The 12,825-nt window shown below is 44.7% G+C and overlaps 1 protein-coding gene across 4 annotated transcripts in view; it reads right to left on the bottom strand.

The window, feature by feature from the left end:
- Positions 1-4,132: 4,132 nt before the first annotated feature.
- The window catches only part of LOC110495498 (sentrin-specific protease 7-like), a 28,195-nt gene continuing 19,502 nt past the window's right edge, over positions 4,133-12,825 (bottom strand). For all 4 annotated transcript variants that reach the window (XM_021570794.2, XM_036951883.1, XM_036951882.1 and 1 more), the window contains 10 exons: positions 11,187-11,263; positions 9,984-10,100; positions 9,515-9,634; positions 9,154-9,246; positions 6,611-6,783; positions 5,931-5,983; positions 5,784-5,827; positions 5,627-5,695; positions 5,369-5,519; positions 4,133-5,183 (listed from right to left, as the gene is read on the bottom strand). In XM_021570794.2, coding sequence (XP_021426469.2) covers positions 5,040-5,183; positions 5,369-5,519; positions 5,627-5,695; positions 5,784-5,827; positions 5,931-5,983; positions 6,611-6,783; positions 9,154-9,246; positions 9,515-9,634; positions 9,984-10,100; positions 11,187-11,263 — 1,041 coding nt within the window. In that variant the 3' untranslated portion in view covers positions 4,133-5,039. The remainder of the gene's footprint in view (positions 5,184-5,368; positions 5,520-5,626; positions 5,696-5,783; positions 5,828-5,930; positions 5,984-6,610; positions 6,784-9,153; positions 9,247-9,514; positions 9,635-9,983; positions 10,101-11,186; positions 11,264-12,825) is intronic.

Below are 12,825 nucleotides of genomic sequence, written 5' to 3'. Positions count from 1 at the left end.
CCCACATCTTCAGACCCCTATCTCTCCTCCTCTGTTGGAGTTGAGAGATAATCTGTAGGGTTGTGGTCTCCTGTAACCTGACCTGATCAGGACAGTCATGTCATTAATACTAAATAACAGCAGCTCAAGTCAAATGAATACTTATCTATCAAATTAAAGTCAAGGCGCCGACAAGGCGCCACAAGTCATTTGAAAATTGAACAGTTAAATTGTGCTTCAATTCTTTTAAACATAGGCTACAATTTACTGTACAAAATCCTCTTAACTGCTTTGGGACTGGGGGCAGTATTGAGTAGCTTGGATAAAAAGGTGCCCAGTTTCTAAAACAGTTTGAATGATGTCTGTGAGTATAACAGAACTCACATGGCAGGCAAAAACCTGAGAAAAAATCCAACCAGGAAGTGGGAAATCTGATATTTGTAGTTTTTCAAGTCATTGCCTATCGAATATACAGTGTCTATGGGGTCATATTGCACTTCCTAAGGCTTCTACTAGATGTCAACAGTCTTTAGAACCTTGTTTGATGCTTCTAATGTGAAGGAGGGGGGAATGAGAGCTGAAGGAGTCATGGGTCTGCTGCCAGAGTGGCATGAGCTGATCACGCGCGCTCACGTGAGAGCGACCTGCGTTCCATCGCATTTCTACAGACAAGGGAATTCTCCGGGTTAAACATTATTGAAGATTTATGTTAAAAACATCCTAAAGATTGATTCTATACTTCGTTTGACATGTTTCTACGACCTGTAATATGACTTTTCGTCTGAACTTTCGCCTGGACTTGCCCGCGCGTTGTGAGTTTGGATTGTGTACTAAACACGTTAACAAAAAGGAGGTATTTGGACATAAATGGACATTATCGAACAAATCAAACATTTATTGTGGAACTGGGATTCCTGGGAGTGCATTCTGATGAAGATCATCAAAGGAAAGTTAATATTTACACTGCTATTTCTGACTTCTGTTGACTCCACAACATGGAGGATGTCTGTATGGCTATGGTCTGAGCACTGTACTCAGATTATTGCATGGTGTGCTTTTTCGGTAAAGCTTTTTTGAAATCTTACACAGTGGTTGCATTAAGGAGAAGTGGATCTAAAATTCCATGCATAACACTTGTATCTTTTAGCAATGTTCATTATGAGTATTTCTGTAAATTTATGTGGCTCTCTGCAAAATCTCAGGAGGTTTTGGAACTACGGAAAAAAATGTGCCAATGTAAACTGAGATTTTTGGATATAAATATGAACTTTATCAAACAAACATACATGTATTGTGTAACATGAAGTCCTATGAGTGTCATCTGATGAAGATCATCAAAGGTTAGGGATTAATTTTATCTCCATTTCTGCTTTTTGTGACTCCTCTCTTTGGCTGGAAAAATGGCTGTGTTTTTCTGTGACTAGGTACTGACCTAACAATCGCATGGTGTGCTTTTGTCGTAAAGCCTTTTTGAAATCGGACACTGTGGCTGGATTTACAACAAGTTAGTCTTTAAAATGATGTGAAATACTTGTATGTTTGAGGAATTTTAATTATCGGATTACTGTTGTTTTGAATTTGGCACCCTGCACTTTCACTGGCTGTTGTTGTGGTACGCTACCGTTCCACATATCCCAGAGAGGTTAATGAACACTTCCTTTCAGCAAGCGACCCCCACTGACCCACCATCTAATGAAATTAGTAGCATTCTTATACAGGCAATGACCTGTAATCCTGCTTGGCCCCAGCAGGGACCCTGCTAATTACCTAGGGATGAACTAACCTGTCTCACGACGGTCTAAGCCCAGCTCACGTTCCCTATTAGTGGGTGAACAATCCAACGCTTGGTGAATTCTGCTTCACATTATCCCTTAGCCAATGCATTTCAGCAGACGCCCTCCAGGTGTGTGTTCTAAATGGCACCATATTCCCTTGATAGTGCACTACTTTTAAGCAGGGCACATAGGGCTCTGGTCAAGAGTAGTGCACTGCATAAGGAATAGGGTGCCATTTAGGAAGCAGGCCAAATGAATGAAGGCCAGAGCCAACTGCATAGCTCCTCAGTCCCCAAATCCTCTCGCCATCGGAGGTCCCATATGCTCGGTGTTTCCCGTCTTTGTTGACATGGTTGGTAGGTTCCCGGTTGTTTGCCCCACATGGTCGCACCCCCTGACGTCCTGACCTCGGGGAAAATAACAGCAGCAGATGACCAACCCCCTTTCAGAGATATCTGGGGTTAAAAGTCTTCTACAGTAACCTGCTGAGGTGGCCAAGATGACAAGATACATGGTTATTTTGTCCAACACGTCATTGTGTTTTCATCTAAACATGCCAGTTAACAATTATCGCTCACAATGAAGACTTTCACTCAGTCACTTGATGGAGTTTCTTTATTGTCAGTAGATTTTATGTTAGCCCATTTAAATGGGTTAAACTATCTGTAAATTAAAACAAAACTTCAAACTGCTTTAACATGGTTCTCTATAAAACACGTCTCCAGACTACCTGTTGACTATCTGGACCGGTCTATTGGAAGGACCTTGAGCTCAGTCCTGATCTCCAGACTACCTGTTGACTATCTGGACCGGTCTATTGGAAGGACATTGATCTCAGTCCTGATCTCCAGACTACCTGTTGACTATCTGGACCGGTCTATTGGAAGGACATTGATCTCAGTCCTGATCTCCAGACTACCTGTTGACTATCTGGACCGGTCTATTGGAAGGACCTTGATCTTAGTCCTGATCTCCAGACTACCTGTTGACTATCTGGACCGGTCTATTGGAAGGACCTTGATCTCAGTCCTGATCTCCAGACTACCTGTTGACTATCTGGACCGGTCTATTGGAAGGACATTGATCTCAGTCCTGATCTCCAGACTACCTGTTGACTATCTGGACCGGTCTATTGGAAGGACATTGATCTCAGTCCTGATCTCCAGACTACCTGTTGACTATCTGGACCGGTCTATTGGAAGGACATTGATCTCAGTCCTGATCTCCAGACTACCTGTTGACTATCTGGACCGGTCTATTGGAAGGACATTGATCTCAGTCCTGATCTCCAGACTACCTGTTGACTATCTGGACCGGTCTATTGGAAGGACATTGATCTCAGTCCTGATCTCCAGACTACCTGTTGACTATCTGGACCGGTCTATTGGAAGGACATTGATCTCAGTCCTGATCTCCAGACTACCTGTTGACTATCTGGACCGGTCTATTGGAAGGACATTGATCTCAGTCCTGATCTCCAGACTACCTGTTGACTATCTGGACCGGTCTATTGGAAGGACATTGATCTCAGTCCTGATCTCCAGACTACCTGTTGACTATCTGGACCGGTCTATTGGAAGGACATTGATCTCAGTCCTGATCTCCAGACTACCTGTTGACTATCTGGACCGGTCTATTGGAAGGACCTTGATCTCAGTCCTGATCTCCAGACCCTAAACCAATGCATTAGTAGTTGTAGGCTGGAAGGTGTAAGACAAGTTAAGCAGTATGAATGTCCTTGGTTAATTCTATGGAACCCTTGAACCCCGTAAAGCCCATCCATAGTTAACCAGTCGACCTATGGCCTTACCTTAACAGCACAACTTAGACCTTCAAACCGGCTACTGCATTTGACTATACGGCTTTTACTGAACTATAAGACAGAATTAAAGCCAACATAATTATATAGTATTAGAATAACAATATGGAAGAATTGATAAACACTCATTTGTATACTGTAGTAGTGGGGCCATTTTCTGACAGTGGCTAAATCAATGGGGTAGAGATTTGGATGGGGCGAATAGGAAAAGGGTAGCCCAACTCATTTTGGAGATGTGGGGGGGTGACCTTTACCCTTCCAACAGCAGGGAGAAGGAGGGCTCTGTCCTGTCTAAGAGGGCTCTGTCTGGGGCCCACATGCTGTGAGAGGCTACACCAAAGACTCCAATTATCCAAAAACGCTCATTGTACCAACTTAAACCAATTAAGTACATATGGTTAAGCACATATCCTATCAGACTTAGTGTTAACGACCCAAACTGAAAAACCTATTAACTGTGCCCGCGTGAAAAACACACAATAACTTAAAAGGTCATATCTGGGATTCTCGCTCTACAATATTGTGATGGTGACAGAAGAGAGTTCTGTCCAGCCGTTGCTAGGTAGACTTTGGGGGCATCTTTAATCCAGGAATATACCACATTATAAATACATCATTGTAAATACATCATTATAAACATGCCATTAACAAATCAATGTTTACACCGTGAAAACAAACAGAAACTCAAATGGAAACCCTTACTGTGTGGGGAGAATGTTATTTCTGTTTCTTATGACAGAGTGAGTCAGGTCCATAGACTTTCATACAGCACAAACACAAAGGGGAATTGAGTTCTGCCTGTAAACAGAACAGGGGAGAGGTGCTGTTCTAATCATCATATTACAAGTGGTCATTGTGTAAGCTTACTCAGTGTTCCCCACTGGAACACGGGGTTTTCCTTACAAACTAAGCAGCTACAACATGAGGAGCCAAAACTAAAACACTGCCAATGTGTTGACTTGTCTGTAGTGATAACACTATTGTTTAGCAGCTGCAAACAATCATGTGCATATTGAGTCCTTTATGGTCAGAAACAGCAGCCTGACACACTGAACAGGAATAACTGAGTAATATTGACTTTAATATTTATAGTGGTTTTATGTGTGAGTCATAAGGACATTTGAAAAAGAAACCTGTTCTGGGTACATGAGTTACACTTTTGCTCAGCAAACTAGATTTGAGCACTCACTCATATCCTTGTGTAATAATGTCCATTCCAAATGCTCTCTTCTATAACATAACATAAAAACTAAACATTACATGAACAATTTTATTCAATTTTACAATCCTATTATTTTGTACATGCACATTACATACAAGTGAGAAACAAACATCCTGTGACATTTTATTTAAAAAAAATAGTAATACAAAAATAGATATTACATGTATTGTACATTTAAAAAGTAAAAGTCCTTCACAGTTTAGGGGTATTGTAGTAGTAGTGCATTGCTGATCAGGTACCTTGGCTACCTGCAGCTGCTCCCGCCATTGCCTTGGCGACCGTGCAGCTCCATCACCAGGCTCCGGATCTCCTCCCTCTTCCTCCACACCTGTTGCCGTGGAAACCAGCGCTCCAAACGCAGGGGGAGGTCAAAGTGCACCACTGGGTTCTGGAGAAAGTCAGTGAGCCAACCAGAGGTTCAGAATAAGGTGTGATGTCATACATGGGACAGGCAGTTATCATTTCAGATCAAGTGTTTTAGACAGTGTAGTGGAGACAGAAAAGTGCCCATGAAATGGATGGTTGATGTCAGCTTGTTGTTAAACGTGGGAGTTTACAGGGGGAGGGCCGTACCTGCAGAAAGCTCTCCACGTACTGCAGGAGGTAGAGGCCACAGTCGCTGCTGTTGTTCTGTAGAGGGACTGTACAGTGGGAAGCCTTCATACTGTCTACAGTGAAGTCTCTGCGTGTTCCTCTACGCACCTCCCACTCTACATGTAGGTAACTGGAGAGGACAGACGGGAGAGGTTGAAACTAGTGTACAAACACATATATGAACCACACACACAAAACAATGCAAGCGCGACAGACACACACACAGAGAGTACTCACTCCCGCAAGAGCTTATAGATGCTCTCATGGTAAGAGATCTTCAGGGAGTCCATGATGAGAATGCAGGGTCTACAGAGAGAAGACAACCCCGTGATACTACACACACTGTTATAGATGGAGGAAGTACAGCCAATTCATTCACAGTTAATGCACTCACTTCTTAATGATGGTCTCCCTCTGACAACCATCTTGGGTACACGCCTTCAAAATTGGGATAATGTAATTTAGGATGTTGCACACATGCCCAAAACATTTATATTTTTTGTAATTTTTGTTTTGTTTTACAAAAGAGAGTGATATTTACTGGTGGGTTGTGGGTCCTCAATGTAGGTTTCCCACTGTCTCCACCTGTTCCACCTGAAGGAAGTACGTACACACACACACACACACACACACACACACACACACACACACACACACACACACACCTTTTAAATCAGCAGCAAATGTTTAGTTCCTTTGATTTTGTTCTGTGGTGTTATGGCCAAATGTGCATGCTCTGTTTCTCAGTGTTTCTTGGCTGGGTATGGAGGACACGCTAGACCTGAACTACAGCCACCAGGTCAACCAAATAATTCCATCTGCAGTTGGGATTCAATTACACACATGCATGAACATGCACACATAACACACATCACATCCAGGTATAAGTAGAACACCCCCTAACCGTCAGTTTTTTTTTTTAGAGAGACCTCATTTTCAGAGGGTTTATGTTGTATACAACATAAGCCCTAACATAGGGTTTTAAAGGGTAGTTAGGGACTGACATCGCAGCCTAAAAAGCCCACTAGCTGCCTTCCAACAATATTAAGGAAAAATAAAAACGATCTAACCAAACGTTAATTTGATCATTAAAGTTAAACAAAGCGTGTGAACACAACCTGGGTTGATTAGAAACACTATTACAGGGTCCTGGTGAGAGAAGTGAGATTCTGCCAAGGTAAATATCACAAACACACAATGCATCGGCGCTGTCCAACGCACCTGCTCCGTTCTGCAGTTTGGGGTTGCTGGCTTCTGGAGAAGGCCCAGTTGAAGCCTGGGGCTGGCATTTCCTCTTCCCCCCATTGGCCTCCACTCCAGCTAGGCCAGACCACTCCTCATGCTGGGCCTGCTCCAGGCCAGGGAAACAGATCACCACAAGGTACCAGTGGGCTCTGGGGAAACAGACACAAGGGATTCAGACACAAGGGAATGTGCAATGTATAATGTATGTGGCTATATGAGAAGTGTTCAATGTGTATGATAAGGGTAATGTATACATTATGTACAGTGTGTAATGTACAGTGTCTATTTTGTATACAGCAGTACTGTGTGTCTAAGACAATCTGGGATATTACAGTTCATCGTATCCTATCCTAGGTGAGAAAGCGTAATGGAATGGGGATAAAGAGATCTGTGTTACCGCATCTACATTCTCATCTACACATATAGATGGATTTGATCATGGAAATACAGAGCAATGTGTTGTTTCAATGTGTAAAGAGAGAAACCAGTCAGTCTAGTGGAGTAAATGGCATTCACAAGACACTATAGGGAACTGCTGTGTCCCCTGTCCTAGCCTGGCTGTGGCCCCTGTCCTAGCCTGGCTGTGGCCCCTGTCCTAGCCTGGCTGTGGCCCCTGTCCTAGCCTGGCTGTGGCCCCTGTCCTAGCCCGGCTGTGGCCCCTGTCCTAGCCCGGCTGTGGCCCCTGTCCTAGCCCGGCTGTGGCCCCTGTCCTAGCCTGGCTGTGGCCCCTGTCCTAGCCCGGCTGTGGCCCCTGTCCTAGCCTGATTCTCTTGTATAGGAACATACTGGAACATACCGTGTCAGAATATAAATCTGTTTCTGTATCGTAGCCCATTTTCCAGCTACACGTCAGGGGACACAATACTCTTAACAAGAGTAAAATGCTCCTTATTGTCACTGATGCTTTTTTATAGAAAACCCATTAAGATATGTAAAATAGGTCTGCAGTTGTATATAATAATATATGCCATTTAGCAGACACTGATATCCAAAGTGACAGTGTCATGCCTGCAGACATTTTCCCTATGGGAGGAATTGAACCTACAGCACTTGGCATTGCAAGAGCCACGCTCCACGGACTGAGCCAGGGTTCTAAATCATTGTGCCGGGAACAGAAGACCGTGTTGACAAAGGTACAGTATGTAGACTAAAACCCTTCTACCGTGGTCCTAAAGTGAAGTGGGGAGTCGAGGGAACAGGGAACGCTGTGCAGCACTCCCTCCAGACCGTCATCATTCCACAGCCATATGAATGAAGGTACGCACATCCGGCCCCGTCTCTGTCAGGCGTGACAGAGGCTGTTTCAACACCAGCGCAGCCTTGAGACTAGTACACACACCCACAGACAGACAGACAGAGACTACAGCTCAGGCCACATCCATTCATCTCCACTATGCTGGAGCCCTGCCCTGCCTGGACACTGCCTCCGCTCCAGTTTAATGTCCCTGTTTTCATGTCTTTTTGTCAGAGCCATGACAGCTAGAGGGAAGGATGAAGAAAAGAGCACTGTGCACTGAGTAGAGCAGTGTAGAGTAGAGCAGTGTAGAGTAGAGTAGAGTAGAGCAGTGTAGAGTAGAGTAGTGTAGAGTAGAGCAGTGTAGAGTAGTGTAGTGTACAGTAGTGTAGTGTACAGTAGTGTAGTGTACAGTAGCATAGTATAGTGTAGTATAGAGTAGTGTACAGTAGAGTAGAGCAGTGTAGAGTAGAGCAGTGTAGAGTAGAGTAGAGTAGTGTAGTGTACAGTAGTGTAGTGTACAGTAGCATAGTATAGTGTAGTATAGAGTAGTGTACAGTAGAGTAGAGCAGTGTAGAGTAGAGCAGTGTAGAGTAGAGTAGAGTAGTGTAGTGTACAGTAGTGTAGTGTACAGTAGCATAGTATAGTGTAGTATAGAGTAGTGTACAGTAGAGTAGAGCAGTGTAGAGTAGTGTAGTGTACAGTAGTGTAGTGTACAGTAGTGTAGTGTACAGTAGCATAGTATAGTGTAGTATAGAGTAGTGTACAGTAGAGTAGAGCAGTGTAGAGTAGAGCAGTGTAGAGTAGTGAAGTGTACAGTAGTGTACAGTAGGATAGTATAGTGTAGTATAGAGTAGTGTACGGTAGAGTAGAGCAGTGTAGAGTAGTGTAGTGTACAGTAGTGTAGTGTACAGTAGCATAGTATAGTGTAGTATAGAGTAGTGTACAGTAGAGTAGAGCAGTGTAGAGTAGTGAAGTGTAGAGTAATGTAGTGAAGCATAGTATAGTGTAGTATAGTGTAGGGAAAGGCAGTGTAGTGCAGGGCAGAGTAGTATAGTGTAGGGTAGAGTAGAGTAGAAGTATTCTGTTCTGCTTTGCGAGGTCGACAGAAATTATGTCGTTATTGGTCCAAGTCTTGGCTCTACCCTCTGTGTGTGTGTGTGTGTGTGTGTGTGTGTGTGTGTGTGTGTGTATGTGTGTGTGTGTGTGTGTGTGTGTGTGTGTGTGTGTGTGTGTGTGTGTGAGAGTGTGTGTGAGTGCATGCGTGTCTATGATTCTCACTCACTTGTGATTGACCGGCACAAACAGGTAGTCCTTGTTGAAGATGTCAACATGGCGGGTCCACGTCCTCACCCTCTGGTGTCTCCTGTCCCTGGCTCTGAGAGGAAGGAGAGGGGACACACTTCACAGCAACGCATACTACTCCTTCCATCACAATCCAGGAAGAATATCTCTTAACAATACTCTTAACAAGAGTAAAATGCTCCTTAACTTCGGTCAATACCATCATTAACATCGTTAGCATGTGACTAAGCCCCCAGCCTACGTAGAGCACGCCGCCAGGAGCCTAAAGCCAAACATGAGCCCCCGGCGGGGCGCCATGTGACGTGCGGCCGTTAAAAGACGCTGAGTGCTGATCTCCTTACGGAATGGCAGCCTCCTCCTCCAGGGACGTGTCCCGGCGGGTCAGCTGCTTGTAGAAGAAGCTGCTGAAGACATGACATCTCTCTGCCAGGGGCCCCGGGGCCCGCTCCAGGAGAAGATACCTGAGGGGACAGGAAGATACGGAGGTTTTGCTGGACTGTCACATGCTGTGTGGCTGAGATAAACTAAGGGACATGGCTGATTTCCATATATGTTAAATGAAGCTAATGTTAGGGTTTGGTTATGATAATGGTCAGTTTTAGGTTTTGGCTGGTCAGCCTGTCAAAGGGCTGCTGGTCAGAAAAGTCCCCTTAGTCCTGCTTCATTGTACTTAGTTGTGGTTTGAACCAATCAGCATTCAGGATTAGATCCACCTGTTGTATGATCACAGGTTACACGTCTGCCAGGTGGCTAAGATGTTCACATGACAGGAGAAAAACATTGGTCCACAGGCAGATCACTAGAGCTCACTTAAGGTAGAAGTCGATGATGACATCATTGAGGAACTGGCCACTGTCCAGACAGTCTAGGTCCTCTGTTGTCACGGTGATTCCTCCTTTAGAAGGGAGTGGTGGGTACTGGATCAACCTGATGATGAAGAGATCCAATAGTTAATGTGTAAACAACAACAACTAATACTAACAGGTAGTATATTCTACATTGAAAACCATCCATAACAATAAACTGGTGAGCAGCAAGATATACTGCCCTCACCTGGTGAGCAGCAAGATATACTGCCCTCACCTGGTGGGCAGCAAGATATACTGCCCTCACCTGGTGGGCAGCAAGATATACTGCCCTCACCTGGTGGGCAGCAAGATATACTGCCCTCACCTGGTGGGCAGCAAGATATACTGCCTTCACCTGGTGGGCAGCAAGATATACTGCCCTCACCTGGTGGGCAGCAAGATATACTGCCTTCACCTGGTGGGCAGCAAGATATACTGCCCTCACCTGGTGGGCAGCAAGATATACTGCCCTCACCTGGTGGGCAGCAAGATATACTGCCCTCACCTGGTGGGCAGCAAGATATACTGCCCTCACCTGGTGGGCAGCAAGATATACTGCCTTCACCTGGTGGGCAGCAAGATATACTGCCCTCACCTGGTGGGCAGCAAGATATACTGCCCTCACCTGGTGGGCAGCAATATATACTGCCCTCACTTGGTGGGCAGCAAGATATACTGCCCTCACTTGGTGGGCAGCAAGATATACTGCCTTCACCTGGTGGGCAGCAAGATATACTGCCCTCACCTGGTGGGCAGCAAGATATACTGCCTTCACCTGGTGGGCAGCAATATATACTGCCTTCACCTGGTGGGCAGCAAGATATACTGCCCTCACCTGTTGGGCAGCAAGATATACTGCCTTCATCTGGTGGGCAGCAAGATATACTGCCCTCACCCGGTGGGCAGCAAGATATACTGCCCTCACTTGGTGGGCAGCAAGATATACTGCCTTCACCTGGTGGGCAGCAATATATACTGCCCTCACCTGGTGGGCAGCAAGATATACTGCCCTCACCTGGTGGGCAGCAAGATATACTGCCTTCACCTGGTGGGCAGCAATATATACTGCCCTCACCTGGTGGGCAGCAAGATATACTGCCCTCACCTGGTGGGCAGCAAGATATACTGCCCTCACCTGGTGGGCAGCAAGATATACTGCCCTCACCTGGTGGGCAGCAGGCCCTTGAGTCTGGAGTAAGGCTCTCTGCTTCTGTGGTTCCCTCTGGTCCGACTGGGGCTCCCCTGATCAGAACAAGAACAGAACAGAAAAACATTACAGAATCACCCGCCAGAAGTCATCACCCCAGTCAAACACGTCAGACTCTACAGATTCATCTGACTGCATGGGGGATTGTCCTCCAATGTATTTTGGACAAGGGGAACAGGTGATCAAATTCAACGTTTTGGTGAGTGATGGGAATGAGGGGGATCGAGATGATAAAGTCAAGGTCTGCTCTGATGATGAACAGCAGAGAGGAAGAGGATGACGCCACTCACTGTGTGTGTGTTGGCCAGACATGCTGCAGGACTGCCAACCCTGTCCAACTTTTTAGAGTACCAGACGCCTTGGCAAATTGGAGATTCAACTCGCGCGCATAGCACGCGCAGAATTGGGGGTTTCTTTCACCCGCACGCGCGCTGTGTGTGAGTCTGATCGCAATTATAGAATTGTACCAAATCAAGTCTATAATGTTTTTCTTAGCACATGCGCCCAAGTTTAGTCGCTATAGTATAGGAACGCTTGTCACCTCTCAAACTGGGCCAATCACTTGGGCCAGCTCACAAGTAGTGGCTTTTTAGACACGATTCCTAATCAACACTAAAAGCAAAATCATTTTGAAAACATTAAAACAAAAACAAATGACTGGCTACACAAAGCTTGACTAGGCTACCGCCAAGAGAATCTGAACGCTGTTCTCTAGTCCTCTTGCCCTTTATATTTCTTTGCAGCGCATACATCATTTCAGATGTTCGAAATGTATAAAATATAAAATCTAGTGCAAAGGCATTTTAGAAGCATTGCCTCTATAGCTAATACCCGACACTCATTCATTCTTCATCGCGCAGTCTTCTAAACTCACGACTCCATTTAATAGCAAAGAGGTTAATATAGATTTTTTTATTATACCTTTGTAATGCTTTTTGTGACGTGGATCATAATTAAAGTTGCAGTCTATCAGGTTGCGTGATCCTCGTAATGTTACGTGGAAAATAGAACTAATGGGACGCAGAATTCCTTTTGAAACTAGGGGGCACTATTTTTATTTTTGGAAAAACAACGTTCCCAAAGTAAACCGCCTATTTCTCAGGACCAGATGCTAGAATATGCATATAATTGACAGCCTAGGATAGAAAACACTCTAAAGTTTCCAAAACTGTCAAAATATTGTCTGTGAGTATAACAGAACTGATATTGCAGGCGAAAGCCTAAGAAAAATCCAATCAGGAAGTGACTCATGTTTTGAAACTACTGTGTTCCTATGCACCCCTATTGGCCACTGAAAGGGATATCAACTAGATTCCCTTTTCTACGTATTCCCTAAGGTGTCTACAGCCTTTAGATGTAGTTTCACGCCTTTATGTTGAAGAATGAGCGTAAACGACTACATTGCGTAAGTGGCCAGCTGAGGGCTCTCAGAGTGATTCTTGCGTAAAAGACAGAGGTAGTCCTTTTCCCTCTCGCTCCTACTGAAAAGCCAATTGTCCTGGTTGATATATTATCGAATAGATATTTGAAAAAGACCTTGAGGATTGATTATAAAAAACGTTTGCCATGTTTCTGTCGATATTATGGATATCTTTTG

This window comes from Oncorhynchus mykiss, chromosome 18, assembly GCF_013265735.2.
Source record: "Oncorhynchus mykiss isolate Arlee chromosome 18, USDA_OmykA_1.1, whole genome shotgun sequence".
Taxonomy (NCBI): Eukaryota; Metazoa; Chordata; class Actinopteri; order Salmoniformes; family Salmonidae; genus Oncorhynchus; species Oncorhynchus mykiss.
Note: the sequence above shows the minus strand (reverse complement) of the source record. Positions and strands in the feature narration are given on the sequence as shown.